General features: G+C 35.7%; 1 protein-coding gene across 1 annotated transcript in view; it reads right to left on the bottom strand.

Moving 5' to 3' along the window:
- The window catches only part of LOC150091531 (GTPase Era, mitochondrial), a 242,211-nt gene that overhangs the window by 40,253 nt on the left and 184,904 nt on the right, over positions 1-17,054 (bottom strand). Inside the window, exon 9 of the mRNA XM_090384396.1 lies at positions 7,900-8,049. Within this exon, the coding sequence (XP_090240522.1) occupies positions 7,900-8,049 (150 nt within the window). The remainder of the gene's footprint in view (positions 1-7,899; positions 8,050-17,054) is intronic.

The following is a 17,054-nucleotide window of genomic DNA, read 5'->3' on the forward strand; positions in this document are numbered from 1 at the left end:
AAATGTGACCCCAATCCACAAAGGAGGATCAAAGGCAGACACAGGTAATTACAGACCTGTTAGTTTAACTTCTGTTCCAGGAAAATTAATGGAGGCACTGGTTAAAGAAACGTTGCAGGATCATCTAGACAAGACTTCAGTTATAGCTAGGACACAGCATGGGTTTGTTAAGGGGAAGTCTTCTCTGACTAATTTGATTGGTTACTATGATGTCATCACAAAGGAACTGGATGCAAAGAATAACTTTGATATCATATATTTGGATCTTAGAAAAGCCTTTGATACTGTTGCACATGGAAGACTGCTGCACAAATTGGAGCAGTGTGGCATTGGAGGCAAATTGCTGCTATGGATAAAGGGATGGTTGAGTGAGAGAAGATAGAGTGGTAATCAATGGACACTGCTCTTCGGGGACTAATGTTATTAGTGGAATCCCTCAGGGTTCAGTGTTTGATCCATTTTTGTTTTCTGTATTTATAAATGATATTGATGATGGTATATCAGGCTTAATGTCCAAGTTTGCAGATGATACGAAGGTTGGCAGGGTTGTTAATGACACTAATGACAGTACACTGCTGCAACAGGATCTAGAAAAGTTCTAGATCAACAAATGAAGTCTAACATTGACAAATTTAAAGTACTACATATGGGAAGCAGTATTTCCCAGAGTAACGTATCAACTCTGTGGTACCACACTGACAGTGGTAGAGAATGAAAAGGACCTGGGGGGTAACTGTGCACTCAGATATGAAGTTTTCTGAGCAGTACAGACAGTCTGCAAGAGTAGCTCATGGTGTCTTGTCAATGATATACAGGAATTTTTCTAGCAGGGATAAGGAGGTGATTATCCCCTTGTATAAGGGGATAATCACTTAATGGAGAGTAGGATAATCTTTTTTATTTTCTACCACCCTAAGTGTAGTACCACACAGTTCGTACATTCCTTTGGGGTTACTTCTACCCATATGCAGTACTTTGCATTTGTCAATGTTAAACTTCAGTTGCCACTTCTAAGCCCATCTGTCCAAATTTTCTTGATCCTGTTGCAGTACCACACAGCCATTAATGTCACTAACAACCCTGTCAACCTTTGTATCATCTGCAAACTTTAAAACTAAGCCTGATATACCTTGTTGTATATTTATCAATATCATTGATATATATACAAAACAACAGCGGGCCCAACACCGAACCCTGTGGGACTCCACTAATAACATTAGTCCATGGAGAGTAGCATTCAATGATTACTGCTCTCTGTCTTCTGCCACCCAACCACGCTTTTATCCATTGTAGCAACTTACCCTTAATACCATACTGCTTCAATTTGTACAGTAATCTTCCACGCGCAAAAGTGTGAAAAGCTTTCCTGAAATCCAAGTATATGATACCAAAATTATTTCTAGTTCCTTTGTAACCACATCATCGTATCCAATCAAATTTGTCAGACAAGACTTTCCCTTAACAAACCCATGCTGTGTCTGAATTATTGCTGGTGTTGTCTAGATGATCCTGCAATGCTGTTTGTTTGTTATTTGGTTTTTAGGAGCATCAGCAACTAAGGCCATACTGCTCCGGGGATATGCAGTGGTCATTCCCTGACCTTTCCGTATCCTCCGTATTTGGTGGTCACGGGCTCAAACCCCGGTCTAATCAAGAAGCGTGTGCTTTGCACTGCTGCTCCTGCCCACCTGGCTACGGAGGAACCATCCTGGAATGCATCTTTAACGAGTGACTCCATTATTTTACTCGGAACAGAAGTTAAACTAACTGATCTTTAATTACTCATGTCACCCTTAGATCCTCCTTTGTGAATTGGGGATACACGTGCACATTTCCATTCAGTGGGGATTTCCCGAGTCCAAGGATGCTCTCATAATTATGGCTAAGGATTTGCTTAGTTCCTTTTCTGCCTCCTTTAATATAACTGGATAGAACCCGTCAACCCCAGGTGCCTTTCTTATGTTTAACTTCAATTTCTCCTCCACTTTGCTCTCAATTACAAAATCAATAAGCATACTGTTACAGTTTGATAATCTTTTGGTATTTTCCTCCCTTAATAACTCCTAATCTGTGAATATAGGTGCAAAATACTCATTCAATTTATCAGCTATTTGAGCAGGATCATCAACTATCGAACCATTGATATCAAGTGGACCAATCTGATTCATCCCCTTCCTTTTAGAGTTTATATACGTAAAGAAGTCCTTGCAGTTTTTCTTACCATCCTTTGCCAAAGATTTCTCGTAATCTGTCTTCGCATGCTTAATGTCCTTTGTGACTTAATTACGGACTATCTTACATCTTCCATAATCTTCTGTGTCATCTGATAATTTATATGCATGATGCATTTTTCTTCTCTGCCACAAGTCTCATTAGTTCATCTGACATCGATTTATGCCTAAACTTTGAACAATATTTCTTAATTGGTAAGAAAAGCCTAGAAGCTTCCACAATTAATTCCTTGAATGCTTCCCACTTAGAATTTGCTTTTGGTAACATCATCAGTTGATCCAACTGTACAGAATTTAAAAACTGCCTGAGACCACAGTAGTCACCTTTACGGAAGCAAAAACCCTTCTCTTTACCCTTGATGGTAATTATATCTTTAAGAACACTGTGATCACTGCCACCTAGTGGTTCCTTTACCTGCAAATTTTTTATACACAAATAATCACGGCTGATAACCAGATCAAGAATATTACCCTCTCTCCTTGGCTCTCGAACATGCTGCTGCTGCAGAAAACAATGATTGATTGATTGATTGATTTGGTAGTTGTTGGCGCATCGGCTTCTGTGGCCATATTGCACCTCCCAAGGTTTTTGCAGTACTCTGATCCAAGCCCGAGGCGCGAATCGAACCCGGGACCTTTGGGTTGCTGGGCAGGTACTTTACCCACTCGGCTAGCCCGGTCGGCACAGAAAACAATGATGAATACTCCACCGAGATCCAAACTTACTTACATTTCAATGGTACAGCTCAAAACGGTGTATGCAGACCAGCTGCTAGTTAGTACACCGGACCAAATCTATTGGTAACTCTCCAGGAGGCTTCTGGATCAGCTAGTGTATAATCTTGATGTTTCTACTCTGCCAGATAGTGAATGGAGGGAGCCCGAGTAGTGTGTATGCAAGGGGCATTGTCAAGGATCTGGGTATATTCTTACCATGTCTATGCCATATCCAAAAATTTCATTACTTCATACAGCATGTCCCCCCCCCCCACTTTTTCTTACTATTGAATACACCATGAATTGTCAAACTAATAGAGTAAGCTTATCTGCAAAGAGATATAAACCTCCCAAACACTTTCTAGTCCATTTCACAAATATATGTGGTCTCAGTTCTAATCTCAATGATGCCCATTTCTACTTGTAGTGTGCTGAACACGATGTACCTTTTCAGACAGAATCTCAGTTATCGGTTGATTCAACCACTGCTCACCTCAGTTGCCCAAATTATTTGCTGTATGATTCCTTTCGCCTCAAAGGTGGTATTTGTGTATATGTCCGGGTGGGGGGGGGGAATGCAAACTATCTACAAATTTTGATAATACAAGGGTTAATGAATTTAATAAACACTATTCTAAACTGTGTGCTTATGATCAGAATCAAAATATAATCTTAAACTAATATACTTCATTGGACTCTTCTAATGACTAACTTTCCTATTTTGAAATTGATTATAAAATTTTACTAGATGCAATTAACAGTTTCTCTCTAAATTATCCTCAGAATCTAGATGGAATTTCAATGGCCTTCTGGTAATAAATACATTACACTAAATACATAAATAGTATGTATTTAGTGTAATGTATTTATTTGGTTTTTTGGTACTCCATCAGCAATTGCTATATCTAATAAAAGTTAATCTTTAATCATGGAATATTCCCATTGGAATTTAAAATGACAACTATCACTCCTCTCCTAAAAGAAGAGATTTTTTCCCATCCCCTTCTAGACTTATTCACAAAGCAAACCCCCTTTGTAAGATCACTGAAGATATAATAACCACAAAGATAAGAAAATTGATGGACCCTTTCAAAGCAGTACCCATTTGATAAAATGCACTTACTCTATAACTTTTTCTGCCATTCTTCAAAAACATAGTGGAGGCCATTTTTTGACATGCATTTGTATGACACATGCACAAACATGTCATATGCAAATGGCACAGAGAATACCATGTGTGCTTCCTACTGATATTCTCAACATCTCTGCCAGTTACCTTACTCTTATACAATGATCTTCTCTCACAATTACAGAAGTAGTGTTTATGGTTTCTTTGGTAACAGCAGTGGCTGGAGCTCCAGGACTGTTGATTTTTGTGATTGAATCACATCCATCTTTAAACATTTTAAACCACCTGAAAGTTGAGCTATATGGAAGCATAGATTCACCATACACCTGTTCTTTTAAAATTTCATATGCTTCACCTAATGTTTTCTTGAGACAGAAACAAAATATGAGAGCAGCATACTGTTCTTTGCATGTCATATCCATTGTTACATAGGCAAAACAGAAAGGCATAAATTTGACTGACTGCCCAGGTTATGCTGTGCATACATGTGAAGTGTGCAGTTGCTACGTGATGCAGCTTGGTTTGGTCTTAAATTCTGCAACTCAGAGTAGAAATAGCAAACAGTATGTTTGTTCATGAAAAATTATGAACATTCTTTATTGAACAGCTCTCATATGTTAATCAGAAGAGAGGGAAGCCTATTCCTACAAGTGCTTAAGCTGCTCTGTTGATATCCTTGAGACTTCAGTTTTTACACTCACCATAACAGGGGCATTGTCAGACAGTTTCCTTAACAAATCCCCCATATGCTTTCATGTGGAATTCCATAAGAAAATGTCCAATACTGTAACTTGTAGAATTTTTTTTTTTTTTGTTAGGAATGGTCACCACAATAAGATATAGCTTGGAATCATTTTGATCATCTGTAGTATTCAAAAATAGCACATATTTCAATACCACTGCCATGTCTTTTTGTTCTACATCCAGATTTTTTTTCTCTATTTCTCTACCAAGAGTCATAGTTCTGAACAATATGCCTGGATGATCAGCACTACTCAGAGGATATGTTCTATAAAAAGCCATAGATCTATTTTTGCATTTCCTTCTATGCAATACACATTATTCTTATGCATATGTGATTGCTAATGTCTAATTACATTGTGTATCTCATCACTTGGAACTGAAAATCACATATATATACAGCACACAAAGCAAGCATGCTACCTTATTCAGATTTTGTAACACATGGAAAATACTGGGTACATGTCTTCTTAAACATTACATTGTATTTCTTTGTCATCTTATATTGTTAAATGTAATTTAGATGCACACAATAAGTACAAAGAAGATATGGTTTAACCTTACAAATATATATGTTATTTCATATATTTTTTTGATAACAGAGAGCTATTAAGTGCTCGATAATTCCTATATTCTATTATATTATGAAAACAACAGGGATTACCTTTATTTTAGATATAGGAAACTTCTTTTCCAACCAACTCTCCTAGTCCAACGTGCTAATAATTCTTTGGGAAGGCGATATCAATTTTACAAAAAGTGTGGGACATCTTCCCCACTGTCAGAACCATAGTGTTCAGACCCCTCGGTCTCAACATTCTGTCTTCAAACACCATACCTCTGGCAGCAAGGAAACCATTACATGGACTGACAAAATTAAATTTGAAGGTCTAAAAAGCTTAATAAATATGGAGCGATTATTCTCTTCGGTCCTATAGCTTGACATTAGAATTAAAATTTAGTGGTCTAAAAAGCTTAATGGATATGGGGGGATTATTCTCTACATTCCCTTTAGACCACTAAATTTTAATTCTAATGTCAAGCTATAGGACCGAAGAGAATAATCGCTCCATATTTATTAACCTTCAAACCTTAGACCTTCAAATTTAATTTTATGTCAGTCCACATAATGGTTTCCTTACTGCTAGAGGTATGGTGTTTGAAGACAGAAATCTTGAGTGCTCAATGTTGAGACCGAGGGGTCTGAACACTATGGTTCTGACAGTGGGAAAGATGTCCCACATTTTTTGTAAAATTGATATCGCCTTCCCAAAGAATTATTAGCGCATTGGACTAGGAGAGTTGGCTGGAAAAGAAGCTTCCTATATCTATAATAAAGGTAATCCCTGTTATTTCGTATATATTTGTATTCATATATTTTATGCAACCCAAACTTTTTTAAAGAAATTTTTTTAAAAATTTCTAATTTAAGAGCAAAGTCAGTTTTACATGCATTTTTTGTGAAAAGATGGAGAAGAGTAGGATGGATCAGTGAGGACAGCAATGGATCAAAGAAAAACAGATGCAACAGCTATGCAAAACCATTCATGTTTTGATGGAGTAAGAGGCAAAAATTGAGAAACCACTGGCAAAGAGCTAAGAATGGGAATATGGAGTTGTATTTGTACAGCCAATAAATAATGAGTCATGTGCACAATTCAAAATATAGTTTCCATTCCCAGCAACTGTGAGGTAGTCTGAGTTAAGTTAATATCAACACGTTGACTAATTATACGGTTAGGTTGGTGGTTCTTTTTTTTTCTTCTCTCTTTTGTAATGTGGTTTTGCAAGAATGTTGTAACAATGCTATATACAAAAATTGAGCAACATGTAAACAACAAATTTTTAATGAAATTCAATAACACTAACTAAAACATACCAGTTGTTACATGAGGTGTATTTTGAGCCACTGGTCATCTTATCAGTACTATGAAGTATGATATATTCTGGACCATGAAAACAAATGCACATTCAATCTGTTGAATTTGCAATACTGTAATGTAGTGTGTGTGCGCACGTTCACAGAGGGCAACAGAATTCTGAAAACTGCTAGCATTGCTCTATTTAAATCGTATATTTAAGCTTATATTTAAATCCTTTCATATTACTCAAGCCCTTAGGAATGCTGAAGGCATGGGATAGGGACAAAGTATTACCATTTTTTTTATTTCTCAAAATTATATAAAGACAAAATAAAATTAAAATTTTATTATGATATCACAGAAAAACTTATATTAAAATAATAAGTTTGCACTTCTTTATGGCACATGGCAACTCAAAAATCTGCTTCATTATATTTTATTAATAAGTCTTCGGAGTTCTGCTGATCGAGACTGCCCAATACCTAATGAGTACAGTTAGTCTTCAATCATGTCATGGTGATATCTTATATTAAAAAAAAAACCCCAGAATCTTTTGGTGATGCTATTTGTTTAAGAGTAGTGCTCTTCAAGGAGATTTGTGCTAGGAAACTTTATTTGCTTTTATCTTGAGTATTAAGACTGTAGTATCAATCCTCCTCAATTCACTTAATTTATTAAAATCAAAAATAATTTCAAATTTATAATTCAACTTCAGGTATCTTTGCCCACATTAATACCAATACTGGATAATGGATGCCAACACAAAAAAACTACTCACTCTTATTATTAAGAGCATTGAAATGGGAAAATATACAGTATTAATTTATTATTATTTTTTTTAAATTTACAGTTAAACTGATGTTGTTTTCTTTAACATACCAACTTATTTAACTATACAGAAAAGACCTAGCATAATGAAGAAAAAACAGAGATAGACAAAACTGAATGCAATACTGATAAAAGTGGGATTTATAAAATAAAAACAGGAAAAGTGGATTACGAAATCCAGAAATGAAAAAAGGAAGAGGGTTGCAACCTTAACAGTTTGCCCACTGCTAACCAATGCAAATACACTCTTTCTTTTTTAGCCTAGAAAAAATTAACAAAATATTCAAAATAATTTCTCAGTTCCAGTGAAGTTTGTCGAAATAACATTTCTCTATATCCTATTTACTATGCATGAAATAAAAGTGAATGACATGAGGGAGGGTAAGCTTACAGGTTTTAACATATATGGAATTTCTTCAGGAAGAGAGTCCAACAGCTTCTCTCTCACAGTCATGACAGCAATCTCATGAGGAGCCTGGTTTGTAAGAGTAGTACCGTGGAAAGTCCAAAATGCTGGCTGAGCCATATTCAAAAAGTATTCCTGTAAAATTTTAGAAAACATAAATCCCCAAATATTAATGAAAATATAATTAATATCTGCTCTAGACTTCTGTATTCTTGTAACTTAATTAAAAACTTCAAATTATACTGCAAATAATACACAAACTGTAATGAGAGCAAGCTCTTGATGCAGATAAAAACTTTTACACTTTTTAACTTTTTAAAAAAATTAAAAAGTTAAAACATTAAAAGTTTTAATCAGTTAGAAAACATGGTTAAGAGAGCTGCAGGACTGTCAAGATCTATGTTTGGTGGTTTGAGATTGTAAACTGCAAAGTTAAAGAATTTTGAGCTCCTGGAAATGGATGAGTTTTTTGAAAAATTTTGCCATTTTATTCAACTAATTAACACATTAAATCGTATTCAATAAATACCTTTATAATCCTAGTCATGTTCTTTCATTCATTTTTAAATTTAACTAGATATTTTCTAAGTTATGACTTATTATACAAAGAACCTTTTTATCAGTGATTTGGCACAAATATTGTTACTTATACTTTAGTACGTGATAGGGGAAATCTAGTGTATTAATACTAGATAATTGGTACCAAAATTGTTCTGTGTTATGTAAAACAGTGCTGATTGAGATATAATTATAATGGGTTTTAATTGAATGCGTACCAGAAAAACAGTCTATGAACAAATTATAATAAATCTATAAACAATTTGCACTTCATAGCCAATTAAAAGGATTTGAAATAAAAATAGGTATCTCGAAAGTTCAAATCATGTAGGCTGGTGGTAATTAGATAATTTATTATCTATTATAATTAACTTAACTTTACAAATTTAACAGTATAGTGTAATACAAATAACACAAACTTTATGGCGTAATACATATAACGTAAACTTTATACAGAGTAATGCAAGCTGATCTCAATTAATACGATTAATTCATCCCGCGAGCGCATCGCGCAAAACGGAAATGCTTTAATCGAATATAATCAATAGGAAAAATTATAATTGGTCCTTGACCTTCAGGAATGTCCATAAAGAATTTTAATAATACCTTTTAAATAACTTTTTAACCATACACCATGTAAAAGATAATGAAAATAATTATGGAATTAAATGTTTATTGCATAAAACAGCAGTTCCCAAACTGTGCGCTGTGGAATATTTAAAATTTTTGAGGGAAACACAATACTCGCCATCCACAGGACATCGCGTGAACAACTAGCTTGAGGTAGTTCACAGTTTGAACATTTCTTATTAAGTTGTTTGGACCTAACTACTTAATAAATGGAACTGTTAGGCATTTCTTTTGGTTTAGGTGTGCCATGAAAAAATTACCGAGACACTAAAGGCGCTGTGAACCGAGAAAGTCTGGAAACCTCTGACATAAAATACACAATGAAGAAACAATTTGTTACGGAAATATTTGAACAGTGTTGACTTTCTCTTTTCATCAATCAATTTCTGATAGCTGACAACAATCCTCTCTGGGCCCCTGGTGAAATAAATATCGCAGAGAACCTCAAAACTTTTATTTGAGGTTCTCTGCGATATGAAAGATTTCATCTAGTTCTTTTACCATCATCTCCTTCGCAGTAACATTTTCATCTGGCTCATTTAAAAATCAGAATTTTTAAATGCAAGTCTGCATTGACTTTATTAGTGGGAGACGAACAAGTAACATGTCTTCTTCCGATGGTTGATGGAACACATTGAGGCGGACAGCAGGCAAACATTTGTTTATTGTCCGTCTGACGTGCGGTAAGCTTAACACGTGATTCAAATCTTTTTCTAATATCACATAAAAAAAAAAGAAAAAAAAAAAAAAGATCGCATTAACTGGAAATTTGCATTGTGTAAAGTGAAAAGTAGTATAATTTTTTCAAATAGTGGTAACTGAAAAACATGTTAATCGAATTCGCGTTATGTACGAAGTTTGTACTCGCATTATGTATGAAGTTTGTACAGCCAGGTACAAACTTCATAGCATAATACACATTATTGCTGCATAACTGGTGAATAGAGATGTGTTATTAAACAGTGTTTTTTTGGAGGGACGAAAAAAAAAAAAACAGTGCCAGTATTCATTCTTTGCTAGTAGTTAAAACTGAAAATTAAAAGGATATGGAAAAGTAAACTAAGAGTAACAACAGGTGCATGTATACTTTCATGTACACCAATGCTAGGAGTATAGTAAATAAATTTGATGAATTTGAAGTGCTGATTAAGACATCCACGGCAGATACTGTTGGGATATCAGAGACGTGATGCCGAAATGGAATTTGGGGAGTACAATGTGTACAGAAAGGATAGACAGGATAGGAAGGGAGGAGGGGTTATGCTGTTAGTTAAGAAAGGCATAAAATCTAAGGAAGCACATCCAGTTGACATAGATGGACAGTGCAATGCTGAGTCAGTTTGGTGTGACATAAGCACTGGCAAAACAAAAATGACAGTAGGAGTTTGTTATAAGCCTAATGACTCTGATGAGTACAACTAACAATTATACAGAGAAATAGTGGGCCAGTAAATCAGAGTGTCTTATAATGGGGGATTTTAACCTCCCAGATATAGACTGGAACTTGTGGGTTGGTCACTCACACACTAGCAAGGCTTTTGTGGAGTTATTGCATGATTGTTTTTTACAGCAGCATGTCAGAGAGGCAACAAGAGGGAATAACACTCTTGATCTGATTATCAGCAGTGATTATTCACGCATTAAGAATTTACAGCTAAAGGAACCACTAGGTGGCAGTGATCACAGTGAAATGATGTGGAATTTACTTAGTAATAGTGGCATGCGATGCAAGAAAGAAAGCGTATGAGCTTATGTAGTATCAGCCAAAAAAAAAAAAAAAAAAAATTCACACAAACATTCCCTCTAAAATTTGTTCCAGCAATTAACCCACTCGCTGGCTAAAGGCAGATTTCCGCACATCTATTCTACAACTGTCTTTCCTCAATTTGAATTTATGCCCCCTTAGGTTCGTAATCTAAGGAAGCGGAAGAATCTTATCAGAATTCATCGTGCTCAATCCATTCAAGGCCTTATACACCTCAATCAGATCACCTCACAGGTGCCTAGTCTCTAGCCACTGCAATTTGCAGAAATTAAGCCTCTCTTGGTAAGAGGCCCCTTCATTCCACTCACCAATCTTGTTTTCCTTCTCTGTACACTCAAGCAATTCTACATCCTTCCTAAAATGAGGCCTCCAGACCGGTACACAGTACTCAAGGTGTGGCCTGACCACTGCTTTATACAAAAGGATAATCATCTCCTTTTCCCTGCTAGCAAAATTCCTGTACATCATTGACAAAACCCCATGACATGCTCTCTTGCAGCCTGTCTGCATTGCTCAGAAAACTTCATATCTGACTGCACAATTACTCCTAGGTCTTTTTCATTTTCTACCATCCTAAGTGTAGTACCACACAGTTGGTACATTCCTCTGGGGTTAGTTCTACCCATATGTAGTACTTTTCATTTGTCAATGTTAAACTTCAGTTGCCACTTCTCAGCCCATCTGTGCAAATTATCTAGATCCTGTTGCAGTAGCACACTGCCATTACTGTTATTAACAACCCTGCCAACCTTTGTATCATCTGCAAACTTCGACAGTAAGCCTGATATACCTTCATCAATGTCATTGATAAATATAAAAAACAAAAGTGGGCCCAAAACTGAACCCTGTGGGACTCCACTAATAACATTAGTCCACGAAGAGCAGTGTCCACTGATTACCACTCAACCACCCTTTTATCCATTGTAGCAACTTACCCTTAATATCATTCTGCTCAAAGTACTGCATACAGGTCTATTAGCCTCATTTTAAGAAGGATGTAGAGTTGCTAGAATGAGTACAGAGAAGGACAGCAAGTCTGGTGAAGGGAACAAAAGGGTGCTCTTATGAAGAAAGGCTTAAATTCTGCAAATTGCAGCTTCTGGAGACTAGGTATCTGCAAGGTGATCTGATTGACGTGTATAAGGCATTGAATGGATTGAGCAGGCTCAATGCTGATGGGATTCTTCCTCTTGGAAGAATCCCATCAGCATTGAGCTTGACATAGATTCAAACTGAGTGGGTATAGATTCAAACTGAGAAAAGACAGCAGTAGAATAGATGTGCGGAAGTTTACCTTTAGCCAGCAGATAGTTGATTGCTGGAAGAAAATTCCATCTGTGTTTATTGCTCAAATAAATTCAAGGCAGAAGTAGACAAACATTTGGATTGAATGGATCAGTGAAATGGGAAGGTTTTTTTTTCTTTTTCCTTTTTTTTTTTTTTTCGTTTTTTTTTTTTGTGACAGTGTTTTTGGCTGATGCTGTATAAGCCTGCTTTCTCACATCATGTGCCTCTACTAATGCTAATGTGCATGTGAGACAATAGAGTTGGTACTGCAGCATATATGCAGGGTACGTGTCTAGGCTATTGAATGAGTTTTATTATATACAGTAAACTTAATTGAAAACAGTGTTATAGCAAAAACCGTGCTGTTTGAAGCCATGCTAAGGGAGGTATTGCTGTATATAACACAGTTTCCAAGCATAAATGTATTGTTCAAGTATATAAAAAAAAAAGTATAATGCATATAATTTTTTTTTTATAAAATATTTCAAATTTAGATTCTCATCCAGCACAATATGCTGACTTCTTTCTTTACTTTGTGTCTTTTGCTGAATGACGTTTTCAAAGCAGCCACAAATCAACATAGTTTGCTTGATCAAAGCATTTCAGCAGAGGACCTACAATTTTAAGAAATAGTACTGAAGAAATTGTTTTTGTCATCAACACAGCTCTTGTTGGGATGACAATCAGATTCATTTGTGAAAATCCTCGTTCACATTCACTTGATGAAACTGGTATCACACCCAGAGCATTCATCAAAGGCTTCAATTTTTCTGGAACTGTCTTTTCAATTAGGTATTCCTAAATTGTATCTCTTTCATTTAACTGAAGCCTAATTGACAATTTTCTGATTTCATTCTCACCAAAAGTTACTTGAAAGTTAATATCTTCAGGCCACTGTTTCCTATCAAGCACTTGTGTTGAAACTGCTAAATCAGCATTTTTACTATCCAGCAGCCTACTTTCTATTGATTGTTTCAAAGTTCTATAAAAAAGCTTTTGGATTGATTAAAGATCTGTCCCACGAAGTGAAAATCCTTGAAATTGTAGATTTTCAGCAGCTTTGGTGGCATCTTTGTAATGTTGCTCTGGAAGCATTTGTCTTTGATGAAAAAGTTGTACAGCAACTTCTATCTTTTTTATTAGCCTTGTACAGATCAATATCATGTTCCTGCAAGTCCAAACTAAAGTCTGATAATTCTTGAAGAGCACCACCATTAAACCCAAGTCTAATAATAAAGTTTGTCATTTTCATTCTTTTCTGTAATCCTTAATATTTGCATTCTTTGCATTTTTTTTTGGTCCCAATTTGAATCATTCTTTACTTCTTTAAAATGATTAACTAGCACCTCGTAGTTATTCCAAACAGCCAAAACACACCAGAAACGTGATGCTACCCATCATGTGCTTAAAATTCTTCCAATTTTTAATGGTTCAATATCAAGCAAGTTTGCGCACACCTTCAATTCTCTGGCATTTTTTGGCAACGTTATATACATGACAAAGTTTGTCAATAAATGCTTTAAAATCTATCAATACCCAAAATGGATTTCACAGTATAACCAAATGATAGTTCTAATCGGTGATTAGTATAGCGCCACACATTTAATGAAGGGAATATTTCTTTCATTAGTTTGGTAACTCCACTTTTACTACCCATCAAAACAGATGTTTTTTGTTTTGTTTGTTATTTAGGTTTTAGGAGCATTAGCAACTAAGGCCATATTGCTCCGGGGATATGCGGTGGTCATTCCCTGACCTTTCCACATCCTCCGTATTTGCTGGTCAAGGGCTCGAACCCCGGTGTAATCAAGAAGTGTGTGCTAAGAACAGATGCACCATCACATGTGACACAAACTAAGTTTTTAAATAGTTTTCCATCATACCATATAAATGAAGACAATCGGGTAGAGAATCAGATATTCCTTTTGCAGTAAACATTTCAAATTCAATCAAGTCCAAAAACAAATTTACAGCACAGCTCATTCTGCTGTCCAATATACAAGTTCAAATGTACACGATTAAACTAGATTTCTTATTCAACCTAGTTGATTCATCAATTATCAATGAAATTTTACTGTTCATCATAATGATTTTATTAGCCAAATTTTTTTTTAATTTCACGACTAATGAGTTCAAGATGTTAATGCAAGTGTTCAACTTCATTCAACTAGAATGAAAAATATGACCCATTTAATTCTTCTAGGTCAATTTCTGATTCAAAATGATATAACTGATTTTCTTTGGCCACCTTATATGGGGTGCAAAAAATTTTTGCTGTTATTTTTCATGAGAGAAACTATTTAAACAAATATTTTCAAGGGGCACTTGCTCATCTTCTGCAAGCAGTTTCAATTCCCTGGCATTTTTTGGCAATATGTTATATACATAACAAAGTTTGTCAATGCTTTAAATCTGACTGACTTAAACAGCAGTTTCCCTGTGACTGAAAATCTTTCTTAAAGACAGTAGCTGTTACTGTCTACTGATATTAAGAGTAAGAGATCTAAGGACACACTTAACAATTAGAGGGAAATGATGGCAAAAAAGTTGAGAGTTAGGCCTAAATTTGAAAGTGTGCAATTCTGTCCAGGCATGATAAGAGGAAGTATTTGATGAGAGCCTTGTCAATCAATTTGGCCCTAGCGAGAATGTGCAAAATTCATGGAGTAGAATTTTTCTCAGTGTGTCCTATGCTTCTTAACAGGAGAGACTGTTTTTACAGAGATGGGAAACATCTGAATATAAGGGGGTGCAAGAATATTTGCTGATGCTATCGAGGTAGTGATAGATGGGTTGGAAAACTGCTAGCTTGGGAATGGGGGTACATAGACTAATAGTTTAACTAGAGCCACACACAGAGATGAAAGTGATTCCTGCATTGCTACTACTGGTACATGCAGCAGCCTGGAAAGCAAGGTGTCTGGGATTTCAGACTTTGCTATGGGTCATAATGGAACAAATTAATACATGAGCTGTGTTAGGGTGACTAAGAGTATGAATATGTGCATGTATACTTGCATGTACACTAATGCTAGAAACAATTAAATAAATTTGATGAATTTGAAGTAATAATTAAGTCAGCAAATGCAAACATTGTAGGAATAGTGGAGATGTGGAGTTACTCAGACATAAGTGACGTTGAATTTGAATATAGAAAGCACAATGTATACAGGAATGACAGACAGGGACAGAAGAGAGGTTATGTTCTTAGTTAAGAAGAATATTAAATCTAAGGTGGTGCATCCAGTTGACTTGGGTGATGAGTGTAATGTTGAGTCAGTTTAGTTTGATATAAGCCCTGGGAAAACAAAATTGAGAGTAGGAGTGTGTTATAGGCCTAATGACTGTGATGAGTATAACAAACAGCTATACAGGGGAATAAAATGGGCCAACAAATCAAACTCTCTCATAATGTAGTATTTTAACATTCTAGAGGTTTATAGAATTTGTGGGTTGGTCACACACACACACACACACTAGCAAAACCTGAGTGGATTTCTTGGATGCCTGTTTTCTACAGCAGCATGTTAGAGAGGCAACAAGAGGAAGCAATACTTTTGGTTTGGTTATCAGGAGTGATTCTTCATGCATTAAGAATCTGCAGGTAAAAGACCCACTGGGTGGCAGCAATCACAGTGTACTACTGTGAAATTTAACTAAAGACATAACTATTGTTGAGAGTAAAGGGAAAGGGTTTTGCTTTTGTAAGGGTGACTACAGAGGTCTGAGAGAGTTTTTAAATTGTGTGCAGTGGGAACAACTGATGAGGTTACCAACAGCAAATTCTAATTTGGAAGTATTCAGGGAAGTAATCAAAGAAGCTACTAGGTTTTAATACCAACAAAGAAATACTGTTCAAGGTTTATGCCTAAATGGATGGGAGATGAACTAATAAGATTCGTGGCAGAGAAGAAAAAGGCATGGGATGAATATAAATTATCAGGCAACACAGAAGCCTATGGTAGATATAAACTAGTCCGCAATCAAGTTATTAAGGATGTTAGGCAAGCTAAGGCAAATTATAAGAAGTGTTTGAAAAAATATACAAATAAAAATAGCAAAGACTTCTTTTCTTATGTAAATACTAGAAGGAATGGAAAGAATCGCAATGGTCTACTTGATATTGACGGTTCAAATGTTGATGATCCTGCTCAGGTTCCTAATAAATTGAATAAGTATTTTGTATCTACAGTCACACATAAGAAATTCTTTAGGGAAGTGGATGCAAGAAGTTTATCAAACTCTGACAGGGAGATAAATGATGTTGTAATAACTGAGAGGAAAGTGAAAGAGAAATTGTTGAAGTTAAACATAAAGGCATATGGGGTGGATCGCATCTACACAATTATATTAAGGGAGGCAGCAGAGGAGGTAACCAAACACTCAGTTATAATTATGAGAGTATCATTAGATTCAGGAGAAATCCCCGTGGACTGGAGATGTGCGAACGTATTCCCAATTCACAGAGGAGAATCAAAGGGTGACAACTAATTACAGACCTGTTAGCTTAACTTTCTGTTCCAGGGAAAATAATGGCGTCACTGGTTAAAGAAGTAATGAAGGACCATCTGGACAGGAGTGCAGTTATACTTCAGCCACAGCATGGGTTTATTAAGGGAAATCTTGTCTGACTAATTTGATTGGATATTATGATGCAGTCCCAAAGGAACTGAATACAAAAAATTATTTTGATATCATATACTTGGATTTCAGGAAAGTTTTTGATACTGCTGCACATAAAAGACTGCTATATGAATTATAGAAGTTTGGTATTGAGGGCAAGTTACTGCTATCATTAAAGGGATGGTTAGGTGGGAGAAGACAGAGTGATTATCAATTGACAATGCTCTTTGTGGACTAATTTTATTAGTGGAATCCTTCAGAGTTCAGCATTGGGCCC

Source organism: Mastigoproctus giganteus, chromosome 1 (assembly GCF_048544385.1).
Source record: "Mastigoproctus giganteus isolate SK-2022 chromosome 1, ASM4854438v1, whole genome shotgun sequence".
NCBI lineage: Eukaryota > Metazoa > Arthropoda > Arachnida > Uropygi > Thelyphonidae > Mastigoproctus > Mastigoproctus giganteus.